This window comes from Pempheris klunzingeri, chromosome 4, assembly GCF_042242105.1.
Source record: "Pempheris klunzingeri isolate RE-2024b chromosome 4, fPemKlu1.hap1, whole genome shotgun sequence".
Classification (NCBI taxonomy): domain Eukaryota; kingdom Metazoa; phylum Chordata; class Actinopteri; order Acropomatiformes; family Pempheridae; genus Pempheris; species Pempheris klunzingeri.
This window is the reverse complement of record NC_092015.1, coordinates 219,582-231,873: the sequence shown is the minus strand read 5'-3', so window position 1 is coordinate 231,873 and position 12,292 is coordinate 219,582. Positions and strand designations below refer to the sequence as shown.

The following is a 12,292-nucleotide window of genomic DNA, read 5'->3' as shown; positions in this document are numbered from 1 at the left end:
GTATAAAGTACTGTATACTGCAGTGCTGTAGTATAAAGTACTGTATACTGCAGTGCTGTAGTATAAAGTACTGTATACTGCAGTGCTGTATCAGCCATTGGCTGATTCCGCTGCCAGTCAAACTTGTCTGCGCTCCTATTGGCCAGCTGTACTTCCTGTCTGAGGGTGCGCTTGTTCTGGATTCTCGGCCGCTTAGAGCAGAGAGAATCTCCGCCTGTCTCAGTCCCGCCCCGCCCGGCTGTGGTGCTCCGGTGCATTTATCGAGCAGCCCCACGGTGAGTGGACACGGAAGAAGAAGAAGAGCGGGTCACTGGACTTCATGGACGAGGTAAGTCTGCGTTTATCTGTCTGTCTACCTGTCTGTCTCTCTGCGTGTATGCCTTCGTTTCTATCAGGGTCACATTTCCACCGGAACAGTTTACGGCATATTTTTACGGCAGGTCGTGGAGCAGAGGCACCGGAAACACGTGCGTTCACAGCAGACACGTGACCACAGGCACTGACTGCTGATCAATCATTTATCGACCGATCTGATTGATCGGCTACTGATCTGAGCAGTTTAACCAGAACCAGGTGAGACACTGAAACTGGACCAACTAACCTGAGGTCAAAGGTCACCATCAGCTGGGTCTCAGCTTTCAGCTTCATCTCATGGTCTTCTTCACAACAGCACACACTAACGGTGTAACCTGATCACCTGTGTCATTGATCTCCATGTTCTCAGTCAATGCTAACATGCTAACGTGTTAGCGTGGCTTGTGGAGGGGGGGGGTGCCTGATGGATCAGTGATCGGACCTGACTCGTCATTAGTCCCATGTGACTGAACTCTGGCTGCTCATTGGTTGATGCCCGTCGGGTCTGATCAGCTGACCCTCTCTGTCCCCCAGACTCGGGGGATGGACGACCCCCCCGGCAGAGAGGAGAAATGGTCTCCGTCCTCGTGTCCCGTTGTGGGGGTGGGCCTGTGCTCCGCGGCCCCCCTACTGTGGCGGGTGGAGGACCTGCGGGCGCTGAGGTCTCAGGGCCTGGTGGGGGCGCTGCTGGGCTCGCTGGCCCGCACCCCCCGCCAGAACGGCCGTCTGGGCCGACCGCTGCTGCTGCTGCCCGAGGAGGAGCTCCTGCTGGGGGAGCGCCACGCCGCTGCCGCTCTACCACCGGGTGACCAGGTTAGTGTCACCATGGCAACCAGGTTGGCGCGATCACGGTAAGGTCCGGGTGACTCCCGATTTGCTGTTGTCGGCAGGGTGAGGAGGGGGCAGAGCCGGGCCTGACGGTGGAGCTGCACCAGGAGGCCCAGCAAAGGAGCTACGAGGAGCAGAGCGTCCTCGCCCTGGAGGACAGGAAGTCAGCGCTGCTCCGCGCCATGACGTCATCACACACAGGTGAGTCAGGACCGCTGAGCGCTGTCGTCTGTACCTGCAGCCTAACGCTGCCCGCTGTCTGGTCCCGGTAGGGTCTGGATCGGGGACTGTGGACGAGGCTCTGCGGGGCCGCCTGGGGGCCCTGGACCAGACCTTTACCTTTCCCCGGTCGGCGTTGGCGGTCCAGCTGAGCACGGCGAGGGCGGGGCTGGCCCACTGTCCAGAGTCCCGGGCCTTTCTGCGGGCTGACTGGCCAATCAGAGTGCAGCAGCACCGGCGCCATGACACCAGGTACCAGGTATTCAGGGACCTGAGGGGGCGGGGCTTCTACCTGACCTCGGCGGGGAAGTTCGGAGGAGACTTCCTGGTCTACCCAGGTCAGTGTGTAGCGGTTCAGTCTGAGTGCCCCCCCCAACCCTCCCGTGCTTGACTGACGGTGTCTCTGGTCCTCCCCAGGTGACCCCCTCCGTTTTCATGCTCACTTCATAGCCGTCTGTGTGTCCCCTGATGAGCCCGTCTGTCTGCTGGACGTCCTCGCCGCGGCCCGCCTGGGGTCCAACGTGAAGAAGACGGTGCTGCTGTGCTCGCCGGGGGGGGGCGGGTCAGTCCAGTACACGTCAGTCCAGTGGAGCGGGCTGGTGTAGACACCAAATTCTAGGTTTACCAAAACCTGGTCCAGGTTCTCCAGGATACCTGCTGGTCGCTGGGCCCAATAAAACTCTGGGGGGGGGACTGATGGGTGGTCACCATGGAGACAGATGAGCGTGTGTGATGTCCGTCTGATGAATGAATGTGCAGATTCATACAAATCATACAAAGTCTACCTGTCTGTCTCTCTGTCTGTCTTTTTCTGCCTGTCTGTCTCTCTCTGTCTGTCTGTCTGTCTCTCTCTGTTTCTCTGTCTGTCTTTTTCTGCCTGTCTGTCTCTCTCTGTCTGTCTGTCTCTCTCTGTCTCTCTGTCTGTCTCTCTGTCTGTCTGTCTCTCTCTGTCTGTCTCTCTCTCTCTGTTTCTCTGTCTGTCTGTCTCTCTCTGTTTCTCTGTCTGTCTTTTTCTGCCTGTCTGTCTCTCTCTGTCTGTCTGTCTCTCTCTGTCTCTCTGTCTGTCTGTCTCTCTCTGTCTGTCTCTCTCTCTCTGTTTCTCTGTCTGTAATCAAATATTTCACTTTATTCTATCGTAACTGTAAACTCAGAAACAATAAATGGAATGTGTTCACAGAAACAGGACTTTTACTTTGAAAGGGAGACAGGAAGTATGTATTTTCTCACATTCTGCAGAAATGGACAGTGAAACGATTAAAACTTGAAATGTTTCAGGTTTGATGTCTAAACACGTCACGCTCTGACTCAGTAGAGGACCCCCCCCCCCCCCCAAACGTGTGAAATCCATTTAAAGACACCATGTGATGTTTGGTTTTGGCTCTTTGATTCGTGGAGGCTCAGGTGCCGTCAGTCAGAACCGGACCGGGGAAGGACTTCCTGTCAGCTGATCAGTAGAAGGGTACGGTCCCCTTCCAGTCGATGGCAGCCCCCTCCCACTTGGTCCTGATGGTCATTTCCAGGGAGGGGCTCCTCCTGTCTGGGTCCCCGTTGGAGTCTGTGGACGGCGCCTCCCAGTGGTGGGAGTGAGTATCTGAAGGCAGACACATACTGGGTTAGACAGGACCTGGACCCAGTACAGGACCTGGTCCTGGTACCAGACCCAGGTTGGCGGTGGTCCTCACCCACAGCGAGCGTGGTGGTGGCGTTCTGGGACCGCTGGCCGTTGTAGTAGTACAGCGGGAACAGGCGCTCCATCCTCCAATCAGAGAGCAGCGAGCGACTGGCACTGAACAGCACCGAGTGGCTGCTGTTGATGGAGCAGAGCCAGACCGGGAACCGGGGGGTCCGCAACATGCTGCCCACCTAAACACACAGATAGCAGTAGCATTAGCAGTAGTAGTAGTGTTAGCAGTAGCATTATTAGCAGTAGCAGGTAAAAGAGGCCACCTGTGGCAGTCGGCCCCCCTCCATCTGCTCTCGGCTCCAGTGGAGGTAACCCACGTCGCTGCGGGACAGGACGCCCTGCAGGGGGCGCTCCAGAGGCCGGCCGTCCTCCCCACAGCACACAGTCCCATTGAAGACATTGGGACTGGCTCGGCCTGTCATCAGCAGGTTCAGCAGAGCCTGAAAAGAGACCCCTCACAGTCAGGAGAGAGACCCCCCCCAGACCAAGTGTTCCGGTTTTGTTCATCAGTGGTCAGTTTTTGAGCTTCTTACCTGACGACAGACAAAATTTTCCAGACTGAAGCGCAGCAGGTGGGAGGTGGTGGAGTCCAGATCCTCCTTCAGCCTGTGAGGAAGAGCAACAGGAGCACCCTCCTCTGATTGGTCAGCTTTAGACGGGACCTTCCTCTGACTGGTACCTTCCTCTGACTGGTTAGTTTTAGACGGGACCCTCCTCTGATTGGTCAGCTTTAGACGGGACCTTCCTCTGATTGGTCAGCTTTAGACGGGACCTTCCTCTGACTGGTCAGTTTTAGACGGGACCCTGTTCTGACTGGTCAGCTTTAGACGGGACCCTGTTCTGACTGGTCAGCTTTAGACGGGACCCTCCTCTGATTGGTCAGCTTTAGACGGGACCTTCCTCTGACTGGTCAGTTTTAGACGGGACCCTGTTCTGACTGGTCAGCTTTAGACGGGACCCTGTTCTGACTGGTCAGCTTTAGACGGGACCTTCCTCTGACTGGTCAGTTTTAGACGGGACCCTCCTCTGACTGGTCAGCTTTAGACGGGACCCTGTTCTGACTGGTCAGCTTTAGACGGGACCCTGTTCTGACTGGTCAGTTTTAGACGGGACCCTCCTCTGACTGGTCAGCTTTAGACGGGACCCTGTTCTGACTGGTCAGCTTTAGACGGGACCTTCCTCTGACTGGTCAGTTTTAGACGGGACCCTGTTCTGACTGGTCAGCTTTAGACGGGACCCTCCTCTGACTGGTCAGCTTTAGACGGGACCCTGTTCTGACTGGTCAGCTTTAGACGGGACCCTGTTCTGACTGGTCAGCTTTAGACGGGACCTTCCTCTGACTGGTCAGCTTTAGACGGGACCCTCCTCTGACTGGTCATCTATAGACGGGACCCTGTTCTGACTGGTCATCTATAGACGGGACCCTGTTCTGACTGGTCAGCTTTAGACGGGACCCTGTTCTGACTGGTCAGCTTTAGACGGGACCCTCCTCTGACTGGTTAGCTTTAGACGGGACCCTGTTCTGACTGGTCAGCTTTAGACGGGACCCTCCTCTGACTGGTCAGCTTTAGACGGGACCCTGTTCTGACTGGTTAGCTTTAGACAGGACCCTCTTCTAGAAGGACCCATTTCTTTATACAGACTTGTGGAAGAGTCGTCCATCCAATCATGAAGTCTGCCGCTCAGAGCTCTGATTGGTTGGGGGTTAAGATCACTTGACCTGCCGGCTGTAATGGGCTGTGGGGCCTGTTGGGGGGCTAACACCACCTGGAGGTTTAGGTATGGTTACCTGTCGACTGTGCGGGAGCAAACAAGGCTGTACAGGAACAGGATGACTCCGTGCCCCCCCTCCTCTGTGAACTAAAACAACAACAACAGTCGTCATCACACGTTGGCTTCAATTTGCTGAGCGGCGGCGGTCTGGCAGTGAACACATGACTTAAAAGCAGTGGTGTGGATGGACTCACACAGCGGACGTGCTGCAGGATGAAGCTCCTGACGGCCTCCTTCGTGCTGAACGTGAAGAGCTGCAGCTGAGACACACGGAGCATTGTTAACCTGATGTTAACCTGGCGTTAACCTGGTGCTAACCTGACGTTAACCTGGCGTTAACCTGGTGCTAACCTGGCGTTAATCTGGCGCTAACCTGGCGTTAACCTGGTGCTAACCTGACGTTAACCTGGTGCTAACCTGGCGTTAACCTGGTGCTAACCTGACGTTAACCTGGCGTTAACCTGGTGCTAACCTGGCGTTAACCTGGTGCTAACCTGACGTTAACCTGGCGTTAACCTGGTGCTAACCTGGCGTTAACCTGGTGCTAACCTGACGTTAACCTGGCGTTAACCTGGCGTTAACCTGGTGCTAACCTGACGTTAACCTGGCGTTAACCTGGCGCTAACCTGGCGTTAACCTGGTGCTAACCTGACGTTAACCTGACGTTAACCTGGCGTTAACCTGGTGCTAACCTGGCGTTAACCTGGTGCTAACCTGACGTTAACCTGGCGTTAACCTGGCGCTAACCTGGCGTTAACCTGGTGCTAACCTGACGTTAACCTGGCGTTAACCTGGCGCTAACCTGGCGTTAACCTGGTGCTAACCTGACGTTAACCTGGCGTTAACCTGGCGCTAACCTGGCGTTAACCTGGTGCTAACCTGACGTTAACCTGGCGTTAACCTGGCGCTAACCTGGCGTTAACCTGGTGCTAACCTGACGTTAACCTGGCGCTAACCTGACGTTAACCTGGCGTTAACCTGGCGCTAACCTGGCGTTAACCTGGTGCTAACCTGACGTTAACCTGGCGTTAACCTGGTGCTAACCTGACGCTAACCTGGCGTTAACCTGGTGCTAACCTGACGTTAACCTGGCGTTAACCTGACGCTAACCTGGTGCTAACCTGACGTTAACCTGGCGTTAACCTGGTGCTAACCTGGCGTTAACCTGGTGCTAACCTGACGTTAACCTGGCGTTAACCTGACGCTAACCTGGCGTTAACCTGATGCTAACCTGGCGCTAACCTGACGTTAACCTGATGCTAACCTGGCGCTAACCTGGTGTTAACCTGGCGTTAACCTGACGCTAACCTGGTGCTAACCTGGCACTAACCTGGTGTTAACCTGGCGTTAACCTGACGCTAAGCTGGTGCTAACCTGGCATTAACCTGATGCTAACCTGGCGCTAACCTGGCGTTAACCTGACGCTAAGCTGGTGCTAACCTGGCATTAACCTGACGCTAACCTGGCGCTAACCTGACGTTAACCTGGCGTTAACCTGACGCTAAGCTGGTGCTAACCTGACGTTAACCTGGCGTTAACCTGACACTAACCTGGCGCTAACCTGACGTTAACCTGGCGTTAACCTGACGCTAACCTGATGCTAACTTGGCGCTAACCTGCCGTTAACCTGGCGCTAACCTGACGTTAACCTGGCGTTAACCTAGTGCTAACCTGGCGCTAACCTGACACTAACCTGACGCTAACCTGCCGTTAACCTGCCGTTAACCTGGCGCTAACCCCCCCTCCCCTTAATGGGTTGGCCTGCTCTGTGTCAGGCGGTTTGTACCTTCTCTGTGAAGTTGTCCAGTTTGTAGTCCAGGTGAGGAGTGATGCAGTAGTCTTCCGTTACCAAGGTAACTGTGGCGCTGACCTCCTGGCCGGCCAACCAGAGGCTGTCAGACAACGCTGCCGCCAGCGCCCTCTCCTGGTCCCTCCGTCCGACCTCACGCAGACTGGAGGCAGAAAATAACAGACAAGTGGTTCTACAGGATAAATGAATTAACAATATAATCAGATCAGAGTAATAAGGTTTAGTGACGTAATGCAAAGTTTGTTCGTCTCCATAGCAACGGTCGATGAGGCTCATGGGTAATGAAGACTTCACAGCACCAATGGTCGTCTCGTTGACTTATCAAACGCTCTTTCTTTACCAAGATGAAGGGGCAGGCAGCAGAGAACAGGACAGAACCTGGTGGGTAAACAGCAGAGCGTCTGAGCTCTGAGTCCTACTGACAGGAAACGACGGCCTGAAGCAGACACCAACAGATCATCAACACATGGGTTTGAAAATCGTGCCTGATTAGCAGGCTGATTCTATTTTATGATTATTTCACAAATTCCAGTCAGGCTGATCTGTTTGAACGGTCACAGACCAGAATGTCTCTGGACGCAGTTGGACAGACCTCCAGCCAACCAGAGTACCAAATTAAAGGTTTATTAAATGTGCAGCGAACTTGCCTGTCTGACCCACAGAAATTCTCAGAGCAGCTGTTTGTTCTTTTAGAGAAAGATATGTTCACTTTGATACTGACTGCTGACTGCTTCAACCCTGGACATCTGCAGAGACCTGGACTCTGTCTGAGGCTCCGGTCCTCTGAAAGACTAAACAGTTCCACTTCTGGGTATAAAAGTACCAGGATCTTCCTCATCGTTGGGCCCACAGAGCCTGGAGGACTGCCGAGCCAGCTAACGTCCTTTTAGCTCTGTGCTAACTTCCTGGTAGCCCCGTGCTAACTCCTGGTTGGATCTGTGCTTACTTCCTGGTACCCCTGTGCTAACTTCCTGTTAGATCTGTGCTAAGCTGAATGGGGATAAAATGATTTAGTCATTCAGCTCTTCCAGAATTTCCAACTGTTTCTGGACTGAATGGATCAAATTCTTCTTTCACAATAAGAGTCTGCAGAAAAAAAGTATTTTTGGGCCCAACGGCGACATGTGACGGATCCACTGTTGTAGTTCCACAGTTTGATTCAATCCAAAGGGAGGCCCCCCTAGGGGGGTTGGAGTTGGGGTTGGATTCAACCAAATGTACAAATCAGCGGCGGCCATCTTGCATGTTCAGAATCAGCTGTGTGTTAGATAATCAGCTGTGATTGGCTGATCAGGCTGACCAGAGGAAGTAAAACCTGAGCTGCTGGTTGGTTCAACAAACTAAGAGAACAGAGAACCGCTCACACTGTTTCCACCAAACGCAAAGTGAATATTCTCGTGTTACTCACTCGAGTTTGAACTTTGTTCACGTTACTCATGCGAGTAAACACAATGTCAGGGGCTAATGCTTATGCTAACTGGGGCTAATGCTGGTGCTAACTGAGGCAAATGCTTGTGCTAACTGAGGCTAATGCTTGTGCTAACTGAGGCTTATGTTTGTGCTAATTGAGGCTAGTGCTTGTGCTAACTGAGGCTTATGCTTGTGCTAATTGAGGCTAGTGCTTGTGCTAACTGAGGCTTATGCTTGTGCTAATTGAGGCTAGTGCTTGTCCTAACTGAGGTTAATGCTTGTGCTAACTGAGGCTTATGCTTGTGCTAATTGAGGCTAGTGCTTGTGCTACATGACACACAAACCTTCCTGATTTGTGAGTCTTTGTATTGACTTTGTTTGTAATGCTGTCATGGGAAAAATGTGCTATTTGGTGGAAACACACCTTAAGAACCATCCAGGGGCCTAACAGGTGCTTTTACAGCAGTGGTGCTACCCCCCCCCCCCCCCCCCCCCTCCAAAGAAACGCTGAAGAAGCACCGTGTTTTGTGGACGTGGACTCGGGTTTGGACTTGGTTCTGTGCCATTGTGGTGAAGACCACCTGTGCTCGGCCTCAGAGCCGGCTCTTGGCATAGGCCATATAGGCGGTCGCCTAGAGCGCCACCTGCCGGAGGGGCGCTGCTGCAAGCCCTTAAAAAAAACAACCAATTAAAACAATAAATAAAATAAGATAAATAACAGTAATAATTTGCATGGCGCCCTTTCCTCGTGCTCTGTCTGTCTGTTCCTCGTGCCCCCCCGTCCTGTCCTGCACCGTGCACTGTGGAAGAGGGGGCGGGACGAGTTATCGGTGCGCATCTCAGGTAGCGGTTCCTTTTGACAGACGTCAACAACTTATATTTGTCATCATGAAAAGGCCGCCCAAGCCCTCAGGTGCGAAAAAGAGGTCCCAGTGTAGAGGTATGTTGTCTTTTCTAACATTGAAAAATGCTGTTTGACTTTTCATCTGTACAGCTAAAGGCCAGCTAAGTTGAAATAAAGCAAAGTTGTCTAATAATGCTGCTGTAGATACTGAAGCTACTGTGTAACTATATAATTCTATTGCAACCTCTCTTATTTTAGTAATGCATCATCACAACTAGATAATGATTCATGTTATGTTGAACACATCAGTAGTCTGTCTGCTGCAGCTACATGTTTGCTTGTACTGTACATTCTAGTTTTATGTTGTCTTGTTTCCACATTCTGCTTCTATAAGGCCCCTTGTTACCAAGTATTCACTGACCATAGCACCATCTCCATTTATGTTGTTGAAAACAGATTTGCTGTCACTGGGACTGTCTTTGAGTTAAACCTACACTGCAACTTTTGTATTCTGTTTTTATATTATATTGCACTGTTTTGTATTGTTTGAACGTAGCACCTCATTGTTCACATTGTGGGAGCTGTCAGGACTTTCTAAATATTTGCACAAAACCTGAGCAGGAACTCTGGTTTTATTTCATTATTTTTTATTGTTATTTTAGTGTGTGTTTGTTTGTGTGTTGGTGTGTTAACAATTAAATCTTTAAGGTCTGTCATACAGCTGTTGTCCATTAATGACTGGGGTGGCGTGCGCGCAGAGGGGTGGGGGCGCCAAACCATAATCTCGCCTAGGGCACCAAAATGGCTAGAGCCGGCTCTGCTTGGCCTTAATCTGAAACTGAAGCATCCATGTTGACACGAGGGTCCGTGTCATGTGACCTTTGGTCAGATGGATGAAGGTGATGGTGATGTCACAGTTTACAGGTGTGATGTCTCATTACCTGTGGATGAGTCATCTCCACCCTGGACGGCAGCATGTCCTCACCTATGCAGCGTCCGTCCGTCTGAGCTGCTGAACAGCAGGTGTTTAATGATGCGAGCCTGGACGACCATCTGAATGGGCCGAGCCCCGCCCTGAAACACACACACCTGGTCAGGTGAGACACAGCCGGTCATCAAGATAATGAGAGCTGGAGTTGGTTTTAGAGGTAGAACCAGAGAACAGTGGGAATAGGTGGAAATTTTTATCAGTACAGGTGTGGGCAGGTGTTCCTCACCTGGTCCGCCTCCAGAGCATACGACAACTCAGAGTTCGGCTCTCTGAACTGGAAGACGGATTTCCTCCACTCGTAGTTGAAGACGTGAAACGTCCCACCGAACAAAATCCTCCTCAGACTCTGAATATGGACACAGGCAGAGACATGAGTCCTGCCCAGGTGGAGTCGGTCCATCCAGGTACTGTCTGTCCTTGTATCTCACCTCCGTCAGCTGGGGGGTGACCGGCGTCCCTCCGTGGCTTGGGGAGATGACCAGTCTCTTGGGGATGGAGCAGAGCTGAGGGAGGGTCCTGCAGGGGGGAAGAGCCTCCTCCTTCCCCCCATCCACCAACCTCTGAGGGAGAGAGGGGGGAACACTTGAGAACAACTGAACACACCTGTCCAACAACAAGCACTTGTCAGCGTCCCCCAGAGGCTGCACTCTTCACTCCAGGCCAAGTATACAGGTAGAGAACAGACAGGAGGACGGACAGGTAGGTGGACGGGCAGGAGGACGGACAGGAAGGTGGAGGGGCCGGAGGACGGACGGGGAGGTGGACGGACAGGAAGGTGGAGGGGCCGGAGGACGGACAGGTAGGAGGACAGACAGGAGGACGGACAGGAAGGTGGACGGGCCGGAGGACGGACGGGGAGGTGGAAGGGCAGGTAGGTGGATGGGCAGGAGGACGGACAGACAGGTAGGAGGGCGGACAGGTAGGAGGACAGACAGGTGGATGGACAGGTAGGAGGACAGACAGGTGGACGGACAGGTGTTCTGCAGAGTCAGTCATGACGCCTTTTTAATGTGACATGTCTGTTGTGATGGTAACAACATGTCTGACCATCTGAGCAGAGAGGGGGGGGTTCACAGGTTGTAGTATTGATTAGTCCCAAAGTAATATTAGTGACATCATCAGTACTTGTCGTCATTAAACTGACTGACGTCGGGGTTCTTGTTGACTTCTTGTTGCAGCTTGATGTCGTCCAGCCTGCAGTCGCTCATCACCAATGATGACTTTCAACCACTGTGCCGTGAGAGATCGTCAGGTGTGCCGTGAGAAATTATCCAATTTCACTTAATTAGTCTTAAAATTGTTTTTTTGTAACATTTATTAATTATATATATATATATCTATGTATATATATATGTATATATATACACAGTCCAACTGACGGTACTACCAACAGTTCTACCAACAGTCCTGCCGACAGTACTATCGACAGTCCTACCGATGGTGCTACTGACTGTTCTACTGACAATCCTACCAACAGTCCCAATACTACCGACAGTACTACCGACGGTTCTACTGATAGTCCTACCGACGGTACTACTGACGGTACTACAGACGGTACTACTAACAGTCCTGCTGACGGTACTATCGACAGTCCTACCGACGGTACTACTGACTGTTCTACCAACAGTCCTACCAACAGTCCCAGTACTACCGACAGTACTACTGATGGTTCTACCAACAGTCCTACCAATGGTACTACCAACAGTCCAACCAACGGTTCTACCAACAGTCCAACCGACGGTACTACTGATAGTCCTACCGATGGAAATACAGACGGTACTTCCAACAGTTCTACCAACAGTCCTGCCGACGGTACTATCGACAGTCCTACCGACAGTACTACTGACTGTTCTACCGACGGTACTACTGACGGTACTACAGACGGTACTACCAACAGTTCTACTAACAGTCCTGCCGACGGTACTATCGACAGTCCTACCGACGGTACTACTGACTGTTCTACCAACAGTCCTACCAACAGTCCCAGTACTACCGACAGTACTACTGATGGTTCTACCAACAGTCCTACCAATGGTACTACCAACAGTCCAACCAACGGTTCTACCAACAGTCCAACCGACGGTACTACTGATAGTCCTACCGATGGAAATACAGACGGTACTTCCAACAGTTCTACCAACAGTCCTACCAACGGTACTACTGACTGTACTAACAACAGTCCTACCAACAGTCCCAGTACTACCGACGGTTCTACTGATAGTCCTACCGACAGTACTACCGGCAGTCCAACCAACAGTCCAACCGACGGTACTACCGACAGTCCTACCAACAGTCCCAGTACGACCGACAGTACTACCGACGGTTCTACTGTTAGTCCTACCGACAGTCCTACCAACAGTTCCAGTACTACCGACGGTA

At 52.2% G+C, this 12,292-nt stretch overlaps 2 protein-coding genes across 2 annotated transcripts; one reads left to right on the top strand and one right to left on the bottom strand.

Annotated features, from left to right (window-relative positions):
• The first annotated feature begins 290 nt into the window (after positions 1 to 290).
• On the top strand, positions 291 to 2,172 carry tsen34 (TSEN34 tRNA splicing endonuclease subunit). Its single transcript, XM_070829558.1, has 5 exons — positions 291 to 328; positions 889 to 1,167; positions 1,245 to 1,383; positions 1,455 to 1,739; positions 1,819 to 2,172. The coding sequence occupies exons 1-5, from the start codon at positions 320 to 322 to the stop codon at positions 2,004 to 2,006; spliced, it is 900 nt and encodes a 299-aa protein (XP_070685659.1). The 5' UTR covers positions 291 to 319; the 3' UTR covers positions 2,007 to 2,172.
• A 677-nt stretch (positions 2,173 to 2,849) lies between these two features.
• On the bottom strand, positions 2,850 to 11,121 carry mindy4b (MINDY family member 4B). Its single transcript, XM_070829832.1, has 11 exons — positions 11,062 to 11,121; positions 10,342 to 10,473; positions 10,140 to 10,259; positions 9,908 to 9,996; positions 6,645 to 6,810; positions 5,053 to 5,118; positions 4,875 to 4,945; positions 3,619 to 3,691; positions 3,349 to 3,525; positions 3,084 to 3,264; positions 2,850 to 2,992 (listed from the first exon to the last, which is right to left on the bottom strand). Exons 1-11 carry the CDS (start codon positions 11,119 to 11,121, stop codon positions 2,850 to 2,852), a joined length of 1,278 nt encoding a protein of 425 aa, XP_070685933.1.
• Positions 11,122 to 12,292: the final 1,171 nt, after the last annotated feature.